General features: G+C 39.3%; 2 protein-coding genes across 6 annotated transcripts in view; one reads left to right on the top strand and one right to left on the bottom strand.

The window, feature by feature from the left end:
• The first annotated feature begins 1,853 nt into the window (after nucleotides 1-1,853).
• On the top strand, nucleotides 1,854-15,508 carry dimt1l (DIM1 dimethyladenosine transferase 1-like). 2 transcript variants are annotated; one of them, XM_080893015.1, is made up of 12 exons: nucleotides 7,263-7,625; nucleotides 9,501-9,574; nucleotides 9,718-9,804; nucleotides 10,804-10,865; nucleotides 10,963-11,056; nucleotides 11,142-11,191; nucleotides 11,287-11,410; nucleotides 11,832-11,924; nucleotides 12,015-12,079; nucleotides 12,157-12,220; nucleotides 12,326-12,432; nucleotides 13,030-15,508. In XM_080893015.1, exons 1-12 carry the CDS (start codon nucleotides 7,568-7,570, stop codon nucleotides 13,070-13,072), a joined length of 921 nt encoding a protein of 306 aa, XP_080749141.1. In that variant the 5' UTR covers nucleotides 7,263-7,567; the 3' UTR covers nucleotides 13,073-15,508. The 2 variants fall into 2 exon arrangements, 1 of the variants encoding a protein (XP_080749141.1); XR_013972927.1 differs by lacking the exons at nucleotides 9,501-9,574; nucleotides 9,718-9,804; nucleotides 10,804-10,865; ... (6 more) ...; nucleotides 12,326-12,432; nucleotides 13,030-15,508 and adding exons at nucleotides 1,854-3,768; nucleotides 5,579-5,694; nucleotides 5,788-5,843; ... (5 more) ...; nucleotides 6,915-7,072; nucleotides 8,442-9,494 and having other exon boundaries at nucleotides 7,173-7,625.
• The window catches only part of kif2a (kinesin family member 2a), a 24,273-nt gene continuing 22,950 nt past the window's right edge, over nucleotides 14,997-16,319 (bottom strand). For all 4 annotated transcript variants that reach the window (XM_080893021.1, XM_080893023.1, XM_080893022.1 and 1 more), the window contains 3 exons: nucleotides 16,196-16,297; nucleotides 15,939-16,074; nucleotides 14,997-15,851 (listed from right to left, as the gene is read on the bottom strand). In XM_080893021.1, coding sequence (XP_080749147.1) covers nucleotides 15,766-15,851; nucleotides 15,939-16,074; nucleotides 16,196-16,297 — 324 coding nt within the window. In that variant the 3' untranslated portion in view covers nucleotides 14,997-15,765. The remainder of the gene's footprint in view (nucleotides 15,852-15,938; nucleotides 16,075-16,195; nucleotides 16,298-16,319) is intronic.

Raw genomic sequence — 16,319 nt, 5'->3', positions numbered from 1 at the left:
CTCAGCAGGGTCTGTTTCTCCTAATGATGCAAAGAAAAAAAAAATCCTTAATGGGTTCCAACGAAGACTGCCTCCCACCACAACAACCTATAGAGCACTATGTTTGCATTATTAAACAGATCCCTGGGACCTCTGGGATCCTGTAGTTTTAAAGACGTTCATTTAAAAATACTGCAAAATGCTGAACATCTCCTACGACTATCAGGAGCAAGTTGGGGTGATTTCGGATAGACGGCTGAACATTTCTGAAGAACCGCGTGTTCCTTTTTTTTTTTAAAATCTTCTTTTGGATTTCACTGGACTACCGCCTAACAAAACCTCCATATTAACAGCCCAGTTTATTTCCAAATACCTGAAATCACGCACTGGTACACACACAATGAAACACAGAGCCCGTTGATTTAGGGGACTCAGTTAAATGGGATTTACTCAATCAATTCAATGAAATTAATTGAAAAATAAAACCTTATTTTGGCTTTTGAGTAGCGTGCGCCAAAGGGGATTTTGCGCAAGTCCTGCGTGTGCATACCAGCTACGCGAACAAAGGGTTCCATGGTGTAATGGTTAGCACTCTGGACTTTGAATCCAGCGATCCGAGTTCAAATCTCGGTGGAACCTGTCGCTTTTCACTTTGAGATGGCATCAAATTGGCCTACTGTTGAGTACATCATCCATAATCAGTCGACGTAATCGGCATAAAAAGATTTAAGGTTTGTTATGGAAATGCTTATTTGGGCCCCTGCATGTGTTTAATCCTGCTTGATGTTAGATCAAATTGCGAAGTTTTTGTGGTGTCCTGCTTTGGGAGGCTATTGCAATTTGCGACTGTTTGGAAAACCCTACCTGATTCAACCTAAAGCGTTTACCTAATCAATCGAAGAAGTAAGAATGGCTTCAATAAATTAATCCAGTCAGAAGAATAAATGTCAGGCATAGTTTACATATAGAAAAAAAATGCATGTGAAATAGTGTTTCAGTTTTAACTGTGTCAGGTGTAGAGGTGTAAATTACACTGCTGTTTACACAAATCATAATCTTGCATCACAACTGAACCTCATCCTGGTTTGTTTTGTTTGATGGACCTTAGGAAGTCGAGGCGAGATCGTCAGTTCAGCGTGCAGGGGAAACACCTTGGGTCACAACTAAACTCGTGGTTCATTGTATGATTTATGGCACCGTGTCTAACACTTTTACTCTCAAGAGCAAATACTTAAAAATAGTAGAGAGAGAATGATGAGACAAAACTTTGCAAGTAAAGGAATAAAAGGCGTATTTCAATAAAATGTGTTTGTCTTGAATGAAGAATACTTTTGTTTTTGTATATAAAAAAATGTACATTGGTTTCATACCACTCTTCAGCCACTAATATTTTTAAAAAGCAAGTATTTCATTTCATATACATGCGGGTTAACTATAGTAGCTATAGTAACTATGGTAAACGGTATAATAAAGAAAACAAACCTGTTGTATTTGTCCACATATGTGTTTTCCCTCTCGACCAGCAGGGGGCGCCGCATCCCTTGATGTGTGACAGGCAGAGCCTTTGAAAGTTGAAAGTTCAGTTGAGCGTTGGTTCTGGTCACAGGCAGACGTGTGACGTATGGTGACGTTCCGTTACGTGTTTCTTGGCGGGACGGCGTCGTTATAAAATTAAGTCGTGCGGCGTAAACAGTTTGATGTGTTACAGCTGGTGACATTTTGATAAGCAAAAAATTGTTAACTTTAACGGGCGAGTGTAACGACGACGCCAGGGACTAACCTCTGCTTCTTTGTCTTCTTTTTTTAATCTTGACATAAGAGCGTTAACCTAACTCAATCGAGGTAAGACTTATATGTAAACCGAAGTAGTTTTAACGCTAAGTTATAACCAGCTGAAAACACGTTAAATGACGTTATATGAAAATAATGCATGTGTTTACTCTCCTGTGTAGTGACTCGGGTGCTTGTTCTTAGTTTGAGGATTCACTTTATTTTTCTGTAACGGTACACTCACCGGGCACTTCGTTAGGTAAACGTTGCTAGCACTAGGTTCGACCCCCAGAACTGCCTTCCTTATTCATGGTCTATGTTGGCACGATAGCATCACACAGTTGCTGCAGATTTGCAGCCGTTGCACATTCATAATGAGTATCTCCAAGTCCAGTTCATCCCAGATTTGGTGTATTAGATTGAGATCTGGCGCCTGAGGAAAGCGGACTCACTATCTTAGCCAAGAAGCCAGTTTGAGATAATGTGAGATTTGTGACATTGTGTAATGATACTGTTCTTAATAGCAGTCATAAGTTGGATTCAGTGTAGTTATAAAAGGATTGACTTGGTTAGGAACAATACTCAGGAACGCTGTGGTATTTAATTGATTTTCAGCTAAGAGACCCAAAGTGTACAAAGAATCTCTAACAGGCCATTACACCACAGACAGCAGCCTGAACCATTGAAACAAGCCAGTATGGATGCTTTAATGTAATTTACACCAAATCCTGACCTTACCATCTGAAATTTAGAATAGAAGTCAACATTCATTAGACCAGTAATTTTTTTTTTGCCAATCTTCTGTTGTCATGTGCTTGTGCAAACTGTAGCCTTAGTTTCCTGTTTTTAGTTGACAGGAGTGGCCCCCATTGTGGCCTTCTGCTGCTGTAGTAAATCTGTTTCATGTAGTGCATTCAGAGATGCTCTTCTGCATACCTTGGTTGTAACGAGTGATTATTACTTGGTCATTCTACCCTTCCTCTGACATTAACACTGTGTTTTACCCCAGAACACTGCCATTGACTGGACAGTTTCTTTTTCAGATCATTCTCTATAAACACTAGAGATGGTTCTGTGGGGAAATCCTAGTAGATCTCCAGTATCTAAACTACTCAGACCAGCCCATCTAACACCAACAATCGTGCCATGTTTAAAGTAATGTCAATCAGCTTTCTTCTTCATTCTGATTTTAAGTTTGAACTTCAGCAAGTCAGCTTGACCATCTCTGTATGCTTAAATGTATTGAGCTGAGAGTTTTTTCTCCTCCTGAGACTCACTGTTCAAAACGTATTAGTTTTCTGAAGACATGACCTTTTCATACATATACATCTTTTTTTAGTTCTTAATTTTTTAATGACTGGGCTATTATGTGTAAAAATGTAATAGCCAAACTTAATTCTTTAAAAAGAAAGATTAAACACATTGGGATGTTGTCACACACACAGTTATATGAGTGTAATGCACAGTGAAATGCTTATATATCAGGTCCTTATACGAGTAAAGTGGAAGACATAAATAGAGAAGAATCACTGAACTCATTTAATGGTTGGTTAACATTATGAACTAGTAGTTCAGCTATAGGCCAATTATCCAGAAGTCGGTTAATATGTTGTGGGCAAGGGTGGGCTTTGTTTCTTTTAAAACGTTAAAATGAGCATTAAAGAGAGTGAAACCAACTCCTTGCTGAAGGTGCATGAGTGTTCTCCTGCTTGTCTTCAGTTTTACCCTCCTGTCCGACAGGTGGCGGTACTGAACTTGTAGGCTGGTTTGCTAATCCCTGACAAAGAAAAACAATAACAATTTAACGCGGTGACAAAACTGATTACCTATTGCGCATTTTCTTGCTAATTAACAACCGCATTTCACACAGATGAAAGCTTGTGAAGAGTTGTAACTCGCCGTTACACTGAGCGACTGACGTTAACTAGCAAGTGTAACGCCGAAGCTAACAGAGGTTCAGCAGACAGTGCTTATTTGATGTCATTTGGACTTGAAGCATCATCAATTCCGTTAAGAGAGGTAAAAATTTTTATTTTAAATAAACCGATATTAGTTTTAGCGCTACGCTGACAGCTGCTGAAAAGGGCCGCTGTAACCGTATAAAGACGAGCATCAACTCTGATTAAGGCTGCTGTATGTGTGTGTACAGCGCAGAAGCAGAGCTGCACTGAAGTACAGTTTCAGCTTCTACGACATCAGAAGCCTACGCTTTACTTTGTGTGACTGTAAAACTGATGGGTGACAAATTACTGCGGGTGCTTTTACACAGGTGCTAAGCATAGCACCGTGAAGCGATTGAACTACCAGTGATGATGATTTTATATAAGATGACTGGAGCGGCAGGTTAGTGATTTGAGAAGTGGTTTCACTGTGTCGCAATGAACAGGTGGCAGGAGTCTGTCACAGAAGCCTCTTTGCTCGTATCTTGGCTGCGTTTCCGTGCATTATCTGAAGATTGACACTTGCACAACAAAACTGCTTACTGTTTGCAAACCACTGAGCTCAGTGGTTACGGTGGAGGCGTACAGCAAGGAAACCAGACAATTCATTGGTGCAACCTGCAGAATCTGCCTGGATTTTCTTTTTCTACATAACGTTGTGCAGTTTTCTGGTCAACTGAAAAACCATCGGTCTGTCTGTCTGCCCGCTGGCCACCACTCACAACCACTTGATCACAAGGTGATTGCATTGGTCGTTTAATAGGAGGCAGTCTTCTGTATTCAGTCACAGTTTGCCAGTCAGAAATATACTTGTTATCAAATACTTGCTGTCTAATTTATAAATGCAGACAGATTGCCAACATGTCGCCATCAGTTTGAACAAGTCTTTGTTAATAAGGAGACTCGACTCAAATGGCTTCCAGCTGGTTGTATTCTGGTCATATTCCTATAGAGCAGAAAGGCTGCTGAGCACAAATTTAACAGTTAAAAGTGAATTTCTGTTGATGTCTATGAGGACACAAATTCACATTTGGTATTTTCAGACAGCTTATCACTGTTAACTGTTGTATTATCAGGAACAGATTGGATGTAATTAACAACAACTGTAATTAAAATTCAGTTGCATACAGTTGGCCTGTCTGTCTTATGGCAATACAGCTATGCCAGGTTTATTGACAGTGTTGGTGTGCTTATTGGATAAAACAGACAAAGTTTAACTTTGAGAACATAATTGGTTATTTTAAAAGTTATTGAAACTTAGTATATCATAAAATCTTAATGCATATCAAATTGTGATAATATTTTATTGTGGGGTATTTGCCGATCCCCACTTAAAATATGATATTTTTATACAAGCTTGTTTCTGCCAAGTGGGACTATTAATAAGACACTAAGCCAGAATTTCTTATCACAATCTCAACATTTTGACTTACTAATTGAAATTTCAAATAATTTTTTCACATGTTTGAGTTGATAAGTTTGTATTTTGAAACAGCCTTCCTCAGCTTGGCTGCTGAAAACTTAAGTTTAACTCTGTCTTGCTCATGATTTGTGGCCTTTTTTTTTTTTTTTTTTTTTTTTGCACCAGCTGCATGTATGAATTATGAATGAGTGTAAGGCTGTATGATGTGTTTTGTATGTTGAGATGAGTATACTTGTTTCGGTCACTGAAACAAAAAACCAAAAAAAAAAAACTTGATGACTGGCAGACTTCAAGTTAAATGCCATTATTTTCTGTATATTAGTGCATATTAGTCAGTCTGAGTTTTAATGAGCTATAGTTTCTTATGTTGGATTAAACCCACATTTCTGTGGTTTGATTTGTCTCTCCAGGAATCTTCACTCGTTTTTTTTTCTTTTTTTTTTTTTTCTTTTTTTTGGTGATGGAGTCATCTGACAGCCAGGGGAAACTCAATCACATGGTGGAGACTATGGAGCCAAATGATGTTCCTGCTGCTGAAGGTGCCACCGGACAGAAAGACACGTCACCTGTAGACATGCTGAGGTTTGTATCTCTCACCCCAACATTGGTGTTGAAGGTCAGTTTTTGATCCAGCTGTGCCGCACACGTCACCTCTGGTCTTTACTTTCTTTACAGAATAAAGCAACAGATGTCCAACCAGTGCTTTGAGATGGCAGTACAGCTCAACGCAGGTATAAAACAATTTTCTTGAATAAATTTGTTTTTATTTTTTAAGAGCAAAAATGGAAATTAATTTTAAGTTTCCCCTGATAGAAAAAAATAAAAGGTCATGCAGCACATCTGAAGCAGAGAGAGACTTGTGAGTATTTGATGTTTTAAAGCCAAATGTTAAATAGAAAAGGGAAAAAAAGATGTTGACACTTGTTCGTTTCAGGCCAGAATATATCGGTGAGCTTGAAAGGGTGAAGACGCTTCATTTTAACAGCACACTGACCCTGCACAGGTAAACTGCTGCTTGTATTATTTGTTTTTGGAGTTCAGATGTTCTCATGTTTTTCGTGACAGATCATTGATTGTCTCTGTCTTTCAGAATGCAGATGTGGCACGCTATCGGAGAAAAGCTGAACTGGAGTGACTCTGAAGCAGAGTAAGTCAACTGACAACATACAGAAACAGCTGAAATATTTAATTATTTTTATCAAAACATTTGTTTTGTTTTTTTTCCCTCAGTGCTCTGAAAGCCATAAGTGACCGCTGCATGGGTCTTTGTTCACACATAAAACACCTTCAACAGGTGAGCAGCTTAAGTCTGTGTTCTTCTTTGAAGTGCTTTGTGTGTTTAAAATTTTATGGGATTTCCTATATTAGACAATTTGTTTTGTTAGGGTATTGTAATCACTTATAGTATTGTGCAAAGGTCTTGAGTCAACCCTCATTTGATATTTTGCTTGGAAAATGGATAATGTGTTCTGATCTTTATTGAAACATGAAAACGTTCATGGAAGTGCAGTGTATATAAGGCAAACACAGGATCTGTCCAAGTCAATACTTGGCATGACGACCTTTATTCTTCAACATAAATGCTACAGGTTAAAGTGCTACTTAAAGTTGAGGGTTTTATACCCTAATCTACTATTTATTTTTCCAACAGGAGTCCAAAAAACTTCAAGATGAGGTTACAGAAATACAGAAGAACAGACTTGGTATGCTTTACGAGAAAGAAATCGGATGTCTTTCACAGTTAAAGTTCTTAGTTATTTATTGTTTCGACTCCAGATTAAAGTAGTACTTTCTGCTTGCAGAGATGAAACGGCTCACGCATGAGAAGATCAAACACATGGAGGAGTCTTCAAAGAAAGAGTATCCAGACATGGAAAAGTACAAAGCTGCGTTGGAGAAAGGCCAAGCAAACCTGGAAAAATATAAAAAGATGGCCATCATGACCCAAAATGTCCTCAGGGTAAACTTTAGAAAAAACAGTCGGTACAGTTTATGACTGAATGTATGATACTCACTCGCAGTTTTGTTGGTTGTATGTTAATGTTTGTTTTCCTCTTCAGGGCATTCTCTTGGCCTGTAAAGTCAACTGGCTTGATGATCCCAAACTTCGAGACATCGCCATGACACTCGAGGAGTTTCCCATCTCTGAGTAAAGATGGTGTGTGTGTGTGTGTGTGTGCGTGTGTGCGTGTGTGCGCGCGCGTGTCAAACTGTTTCAAAAACAGTTTTAGTTTCATCTTGAAAAAGTAAAAGCAATGCCGCCAGATCGCCACCAGAGGGCGCGGAGGAAGCGAGCCAACAGATGAAACCTGCAGCTCAGCGTGTCACTGAAGAAGAGAAAGAGCAGCATAGAGGAAGGACTACACGTGTTTACAAAGTCCAGCCAGCCTTACTCTGGATAATTACTTACAATTTGGATTTTTGTAGCTCTTTAAGTAGGACAAAATAAAGTAAAATGCCGAAGGTCAAAGCGGTGAAGAAAAGCAGACAGCACCAAGAGGTCAAAAACCAAGGTACGTTTCTGAACGGGGTGCGTTAGCATTAGCATGTTAGCATGCCAGACTTTAGAGACGGGGTCAGTCATCGTGTCTGTGCAGTGTTTGCATATTGAGCTGGTGTATCGCTGTTTTAGCAGTCACAGCATTTAACATGAAGCACTGCTGTAACTGTCGTCACTTGTGTTGACGTGGAAACGTTTTAGTGACTCCAGCCCACCAGCTACTTCAATTAAAAGGTTTCTTTTGAAAGTTTCTTTTCCTGCAAATTGTTAATTTGTGCTAACTGCGATATTTAGTCCAGCTGCTTCCGCTGTTATTTTCTGTATGCATTGTTTAGGAGGTGAACAAATGACGTAAACACAAATTGTTTATGCTTAATCAAGATCAGAGAAACATAACTGACTGTAACAGTTCTAACATGTAGATTTATTACTACTGTTTTGCAATATTATGAATGTAAATATTCACCAAAGAGGCTTATGTATGAAGAAATGTTGAAAGTCATTCCTGATATGTAAATAAATGTCTTTTGTCATTATGTTAAAATGCTCGTTTTGATTTTTTTTCTCTTTTTTTTTTTTCATGGTGGTGGTTATTTCATTTGCAAGCACCCTGAACCTCAACTGTCAATGAAAAATGTTTACTGATAACAGAGCAACAAACTCAGCCAGACTCTTGTTTGGGGCTTGGTGGTGTCAGATTCCCTGATACGTTTTAAGGGCCCAGCCACAAAAATATTTAAGCTATACTGAAGTCAAATCATGAGGCTGAGCCAGTAATTCATTACTGTTCATGCAAACCAGACCACTGATCCTGACTAATTCATTGCAGGCTGAAACAAACCTCAGTCCACCACGAGTCTTGGAAAGGTGGTCTTCCTTGATTCTTGGCAGCTATTGGAAGAGAGCCAGACTTTATGAAGCTTTCTGTTGTTTGGTATTGTCTGTTGGAAAAACATCAAACTAATCAAAATGTCACTCTGGTCACTCTGCGAGATGCGTTTGATATTTGTAATAAGTAGTCGTGACTGACCGTGGAAGGTGGGGGAATTGGTGCTGCAACTTTACAGTATGCATTTTATTCCACAGGAATAGATGGGCATGGAGAAACGGGAGCAACATTGAAAGTCCACAAAAGCAGTTTAACACTGAAATGATAAGCAGTTACTTCTGCCTCGGATCTGAGTCTGTATGCATGAATTTAAATGAAATTAGAAGTATGACCATCTGGAAACTTAGTTGATGAACAGGCAGGCTGAACTGTAAACTCATTCCTACCTGAAGGCTGAGAGAAGTGCAGAAGATTTTTAAAAAGGAGGATGGATGCAAAGAAAAATGGCATCTTGGTGCCAATTATGAGCGCAGGAAATTATTATATTTTTTAACCTGTAGCCGTGGTCATGTTTCTCAGCGGTTTCTGGACGGGATTGTGTGATTCCTTAATACTGTCTCACTGCCAGGTGAATGTTAACCCCACTGAACAAAAAGCAGTGCAATGTTCACCCATCTGCAAAAGATGCAGTGTTTGAGTAATGATGATTATAAAATTTTCAGGAGCTGTTTATCTGCAAAATGAGCCTTGGGGGTTTCTTGCTGTGTATATACAGAAGGAGGACTGTAGTGCATTAAAATCCAGTTTAGTAGAAACTGTGAAAAATGGCTCATATTCATCTTAGCAAGGGAACAAGCAAAAAAGTATAGTATAACGTTTAGATTTTGCAAGAGCTTCATAGATGTTTTTCATGGGACTAGATGAGCTGGCATGGATGGACTTATCCTTGGCTTAAAATGTGAGCTTAGGACATATAAACAGATATAATTGTTCATATATAAATGACCATAGTCGTCACACATGACCAGCATGCAGTGCTCAGTTTGCTCCCTGTTGCAGGGATCATGTTCAACACTGGCATCGGCCAGCACATCCTGAAGAATCCTCTGGTTGTCAATGGGATTATTGAAAAGGTGGGAAGTACTTGCTGATGCTGCTACAGACAAAAATTTTAACAAATATTCACAAAATGTAAAATATGTGTTTTAAAAAAAAGAAGTGGACAATCATGCAGAGGCTGCTGATCTAACTGAACTGTGACGCGTCTCTTTTTCAGGCTGCTTTGAGGCCGACAGACGTGGTGCTCGAGGTGGGACCTGGTACTGGTAACATGACGGTTAAGCTGCTGGAAAAAGCCAAAAAAGTAAGAGCCTCAAACTGTCGGGGGTCTCGCTCCAAGAACTCACACTACACCTTTATGCAAGCCTTTTTTCAAACATGTTGTGATACACAATGTCAGTAAATACAGATATTTTTAAACCTATATTTAATAGAGAATTGTGTAAACATATTTAATATTGACACTGAAAATCCAATTAGTTTGTTTTACATTCTCATTATTATTTGTTATGAGATGTTCTGTAACTTATTAAGCCCCAACTAAATTGCAAATGGGACAAAAAGTTGCACAAAATCCTTTCAAACCACCAAAAGTTTAATTCATTTTTGAGATTTGAGATTTTATAAAATTTAGCAAACACCAAAAATGAATTGCATATTGTGGATAATTTGCATGAAAAGGAGCATATACATCAAAATGTATTTTCAGTGGTGCAGTCAAAGTTTTAAGTATCCCAGAAAGTCACACTTTATTTTTCAAAATCACCAGTGGAGCTGTGACAGACGGTGGAGACGATATTTAGTAACTCATGTGGATTAACTCTACAATCAACATATATTTGGTTCGATTCCAGGAGGAGGTACAAATGCATCTGATGTGTAAAAATAAAAATAAATAAGAAAAAATTAAAATAAATAAATCTAAATCAAAAAGCCCAGGGCCAGTATTTTAATTGCTTGCAGACAGTTGCAGAAAGCACGTATGAATGCATGTTTCTGTTATATTGTTTCTTGGAGAATGCTTGGAGCACACGTGCGTAGTTGGTAGATCTCAGCATGGTGTCTTTACAGACAGGTCCACGTTGTCACAGTTAATTGGAGAGGACACAGAGTGCTCCTTTTACCCTGTAATGATAAAATTTACACCCCCAAAAAGACCCTCCACACACTTGGAAAGTATAAAACTGCCATAAGACTACACAGACCGCACTCCCGGAGTTTGTCTGGTATTTCGGTTCACTTTGGTGTTTGTTCGGTGCTGCAGTGACTGCAGATTTTTAAAAGTGACTCGCCGTTTTTGCAGGTAGTCGCCTGCGAGTTGGACTGCAGATTGGTGGCTGAACTTCAGAAGAGAGTACAGTGCACGTGAGTGAACAAAGCAGTGCTGCTCTTACATATACTGTGCTTAAAAGTCGTATTTGAATATAAAGTGATCTAATAAAATTATTGTTTTCTCCATCAGACCCTTACAAGCCAAGCTTCAGATATTAATTGGAGATGTGCTAAAAACAGATCTGCCTTTCTTTGACGTCTGTGTGGCTAACTTACCTTACCAGGTACGGACGTGTTTCTGCCAAATCCACACAAGTCTTTCAGTGTCTTGCATTGCACTTGGACCAAACACAGTTTCTCTTTGTGCAGATTTCATCACCTTTTGTCTTCAAGCTCCTGCTGCACCGGCCTTTCTTCAGGTGAGACACAGCTGGAGGTCCATAGAGGAAGTTTGATCGTCTTTTCTCGTATCCCTGCTGTGTTAAGTGCCTGTTATTTATTTATTTTCCTCCAGGTGTGCAGTCTTGATGTTCCAGCGAGAGTTCGCCATGCGCCTGGTTGCCAAGCCTGGAGACAAACTGTACTGCAGACTTTCCATCAACACACAGCTTCTGGCTCGTGTAGACCATCTCATGAAGGTCAGCATCCGCTCTCTGATGGTTGTCTAATGCTAACAGCAACTCTCTAGACCAACGGTCCCCAACCTTTTTTGCGCCACGGACCGGTTTATGCCCGACAATATTTTCATGGACCGGCCTTTAAGGTGTCGCGGATAAATACAACAAAATAAAACTAGTACCGGTACCGAAAAAAAGAAAAAATATTCATAACACACGTGAAAAGACCCAGGAAAACAGAGTAAACAATAAAAACAATAACAAAATAACGCTGAAAACAGATTAAAAACCCTGAAAACTATACATTTCACACCTGAACCTCAACTCTTGCGGCTCGGTACCAAGCGACTCACGGACCGGTACCGGTCCGAGGCCCGGGGGTTGGGGACCGCTGCTCTAGACCATATGTCTCAGTGTTAATGTGTATTTTCAATGTTATCAGGTAGGGAAGAATAATTTCCGCCCCCCTCCGAAAGTGGAGTCGAGCGTCGTCAGGATAGAACCCAAAAATCCTCCTCCTCCAGTGAACTTCCAGGTGAGCTTTGATTGTTAACGAATCCTACTGTGGAGGAGTATTCATTAAAAATATAAGTTAGACTGAAGGTGTATGTTGTTTTTATTCTAGGAGTGGGACGGCCTTGTCAGAATAGCCTTTGTAAGGAAAAACAAAACCCTCAACGCAGCTTTTAAGTGAGTAGCTCTCAAACTGTTCAGTCAAAAGTGGGTGTGGTCAAGAGCAGATGGTCATGTGATCTTGTGTTCTGTAGGTCCGCTGCAGTGGAGCAGATGCTGGAGAAGAACTACAGAATTCACTGTTCTCTTCACAATACGGTGAGTCAAGTTTTTAAATAAACGACTCCTCAGCCCTCTTTAAAGATCTCGCCCGCTCCCTGTTTCTCTGCTTTTAATCAGGAATCTTTTTGTGCATCTTCACAGGAAGTCCCAGCTGACTTCAGCATTAGCAAAAAAATCGAGAGTGTCCTTCAGGAAGCAGATTTCAGTGAGAAGAGAGCCAGGTCGATGGACATTGATGACTTCATGGTGTAAGCTGACATTCTCCACCTTGAAACGCCACAGCCTGTAGCTTTTAGTGTGCTTTCCCTACACTTCCTTTGTAATTACATAGTAAAAAATGCCTCTTTTCCACTATTACCTACTCGACTCTATTCTCTTGCATTACAATTAAGCACCTCTAGTATGGTTGGCTCAAGAGTCCTGTGATGTAATTTGTATGTGACACAAACGCAACAGTCGAGCACATCAAAGCGATGGCATTACCTGCTCAATCAGGGGCTTTTTTTTCAGACTTGGGGTAAAGATAAGAGCCAGAATGAGTCACTCCCTGACCAATCAGTGGCATGCGGTCTATTTATGTCCCATTTTCAGCTCGACTCTACTTGCTTTGAACCCCAATGAAGAGTTTTGTTGTTGTTTTTTCTGGTTTTTTTCTTCTAAGTAATTGGTACCAGGTTTTACCAACTAATGGAAAACTCAAAAAATTCAGATTAGAACTTGGCATGTAACATATGTACACGAATATGACAGGAGTCTATTGTACATTATAAACGGCAGGCTGCATGTGGTCGTTAAAGGCTTCACTGTTCTAATGTGTTCAATTGTCTTTTCTTCATCATCCTCAGACTGCTGCATGCGTTCAACTCTGCAGGAATCCACTTCTCCTAACTGATGAGAAGATCTTCACATCTTTCAAAATTGTCACGCAAGGGAGAATTTTGTGGTCAGATCAGGGAAGAACAAACGCCTGTCTGGTTCAGCCCCTGGAGCCATGTTTGACGGAACTGAAATTTAAGATATTGAAATGGTTGAATGAAATATACAAATAATATCAGATGCATTTAAAGTGCTCATATTGAGTGCTATTTTACATTTGTGAAAATATGACCTGTAAAAATTTTGAGCACAGATACTTTAAAGCCTCTTACTGGTCTGAGTTTGTTCTTTGTCCAAAAAGTTTAGAAAACCAGATGTTTTCTAAACAACAGATTTTCCTATTCATGAAAAGTGTAGACATCTTACATTGTTTTTTATGTAACTCTCAATAATGCAGAGTTACTCCTGCGTAACAGGTGCCCTTTAACAAGAATCAATATTCCCCGTCGCACTACATAAACAATTTGATTGCTTTCATTAGAAGTCTTGCTTTATGCTTTTGTCCTGACTTTTTTTCTGTTTTTGAATGTTTGTACCAGAAAAGAAATCTTTTAATGGTATGACTGCCATGAATATAACTACATGTAAAGAAACTAGAAATATTAAAACATAGTCTGGATAAGCTCAGAACAAGGATAATCAATTAATGAGTTACTAAAGAACAGACTGAGGGGTATAAAAACGCAATAAATGTTATGAAAGAAAATGGTGACCATTTGTTTTCTAACAATAATACACGTCTATTGGAAACACCAAAGAAACATGGATACAGAAAGAACACGTGTGGAAATTGTAGTTACTCACTCTCGCCGCTGGAGGGCAGTGAATAGCAATTAATGTCTTGGTCATGTTAAGGTGGAAACATTGGCTACTGATGCTGAGATGACTTTCAAAATAAAATAAGTTTGCCATTTGAGTACAATAATACACTGCAGGCTGTTACTGTTGTAAGTTAATATTTTCCTTTTTAATATAGAATAAAACATTTTAAGTATTGACATCACGCTCTGAGGCGTCTACTACAAAGGAGGATTTCGTCTTGAGCAGGTAATTTCAGGGTTAAACCTGAATATTCTATACCGCGAAGGTGGTTCACTTACCAGGGTAAATCACTATGGTGACGTATTCTACTTTCCTCATAAGAGATCCTGCTGACCAATCAGATCTCCAGAATACAACGCTCAGCAGTGAATACAGATTCTTAGACGTACCATTATTACTTTATTTTCGCCTCTCTTTTACCTACATTTTTGCGATTACTTTTGTTTTCTAAGCATCAGTACCTGATCTTAAAACAGGAGGATGCCTATACTGCTGCAGACTAAGCCTATGTTTGAATTCTATTTTTATAATTATCTTTTACAGCAGAACTGAGAGCGAACTCGGTGATAAAATAATTTGAGTTAAATGTTTATTTTACTGGTCTGTGCGCTAAATCACAGATTCACGGGTTCTTGTTCTTTATAGATTTTTGACAATCATTTTATCATCTGATAAAATCTCTTGATTGGAGCAGGTGACACTCATAGGGGTCATTTTATGTGGAAGAAAAATGAGCCATGAAACTTTTAGATTAGTCAGATACCGCTAACACCACCCCAGGGGAAACCTTGGGTTAACTTAGCCAGTTTATAACCAGCTTTGTGTGACTGCTTATCTTGATCGTTAGCGATAGGATAAGTGAATCCAGACAGCGCAGAGATACGGTTGTGTTAAACTCGCACTGATGGGAAAACTTAAAGTAGCGCAGTCAAATTCGAGGTGGTGAAGCGGAGCCCACCTTTAGACGCTCAATTTCTACTCAAGCTTGACTTTATGTTTGTGGCAAATAAAGATAATTTGGGTCACAGAAGTCATTGAAATGAAACATGACTTTTTATTAATTCTTCCAGCATTACATCTGGTGCAAACACTGAGCAACATAACCAATGATAGGTCAGTGATCTTCACTATACATTTATTAATAGTTTTTCTAGTTCCATTTTTTTTAACAAAGTGTTAAATGGGTGGAAAACATGTTTTACATTAAGAGTTTTTTGAGTCAGTTGCCACATGGCACAGACTGTAGCAAACTACAAGTAAAAATCTGTCAGGGATGACAGAAGGAAAGAAACACAATGTGGTTTAACGCTTCCTCCAAACTGGTAAAAACTTTGAGAAGGAAGGGAAAGGGAGAAGAGATTACTTACAATGAAGTATGACTTTACGATGCCGACCGGGGGGACCCCCGGACCATGAAACAGTGGTGAACATAAGCTATCACAGAGTGAACATGCAGAAATGTCAGCCAGAGCAAACCAGAAATCAAATACTGGTTTTGTGTAGTAAACTTCGAAGCATGTTCAACTGAGATCTCCTCTGAAAACCGGTCGAAAAGTTTTAGTTCAAAGGAAGTACAAACGGGTATAAAAGAAAAATAATTTAAGTACAAGGAAAGGAAACTAAACATTCTCCATTTAAAAAAAATCATCTAAAGTGGAAGGAAATAAAAACTAGTTTCCTTCCAGTTTTCTAACAAGACCAAAGAATGAGTGGAGAGCCAGTTTCTGTTACTAGAGGGATCAAAACAAACGATATTCATTGAGCCTGTTGGTACATTAGACAGTCTTTTAATTTGTGTTTTCACAGCTGCTAGCGTCAGCTCGACTTGTGCCAAACATCTAGTGGTTATGTTTCTCAACATGCCACTTAAACCTCTTCAGACTCTAAAGAGCACGTGGCCTCTTGGGATTGATCTGCTTACTGGCTTGCTCCTCCTCCTGCAGTGCAGAGCGGAATGACTTCACTTTATCTGTTGAGGAGAGCAAAAGCATTTCACACATTTAAAAAATGTAGCAGGATGGCTTTATTCTATTGTTAAGTGATGTTTCGGGCATACCTCGGAGCTCAGTGAGGATTTCTATCTTTTGATCTAGGATCTGCTCCAGCTGCGTGGCGTAAGACTCCACGTCATAATCCACCTCCTCCGTCATCTCCAGCAGCACCTTTTCATCTTCCAGCCACCGGATAGACTCCTGCTCAGAGGAGAACAAAGAGAAGTTATAAATTCACTGTCAGGAGCTGCAATTTATCTGGATTCATATAAGTATGTATGAGAAAAAGAAAGAAACGAGGAGAGCTGGAGTGTTTTCTAACCTGGAAAACAGCTCTGTGGTCCTCTAGGACCTGCTCCTCCATCTCCACCAACTGTGACACGGCCTCATGGAAGGTGAAGAGCTGAGGAGACACTTCTTCCTCCTGTGTTTACAGATCCAGCAGA

Source organism: Rhamphochromis sp. 'chilingali' (genome assembly GCF_963969265.1).
Source record: "Rhamphochromis sp. 'chilingali' genome assembly, chromosome: 10".
Classification (NCBI taxonomy): domain Eukaryota; kingdom Metazoa; phylum Chordata; class Actinopteri; order Cichliformes; family Cichlidae; genus Rhamphochromis; species Rhamphochromis sp. 'chilingali'.
The sequence above is the reverse complement of the archived record's forward strand: the minus strand, read 5'-3'. Positions and strand labels throughout refer to the sequence as shown.

Bases quoted from the DNA above. Each gene is read 5' to 3' on its own strand.
- dimt1l (XM_080893015.1), top strand. From the start codon at position 7,568: ATGCCGAAGGTCAAAGCGGTGAAGAAAAGCAGACAGCACCAAGAGGTC. The intron at 9,575-9,717 runs GTGGGAAGTACT...TCTCTTTTTCAG, and splicing joins TCAATGGGATTATTGAAAAG to GCTGCTTTGAGGCCGACAGA. The intron at 12,080-12,156 runs GTGAGTAGCTCT...TGTGTTCTGTAG, and splicing joins ACCCTCAACGCAGCTTTTAA to GTCCGCTGCAGTGGAGCAGA.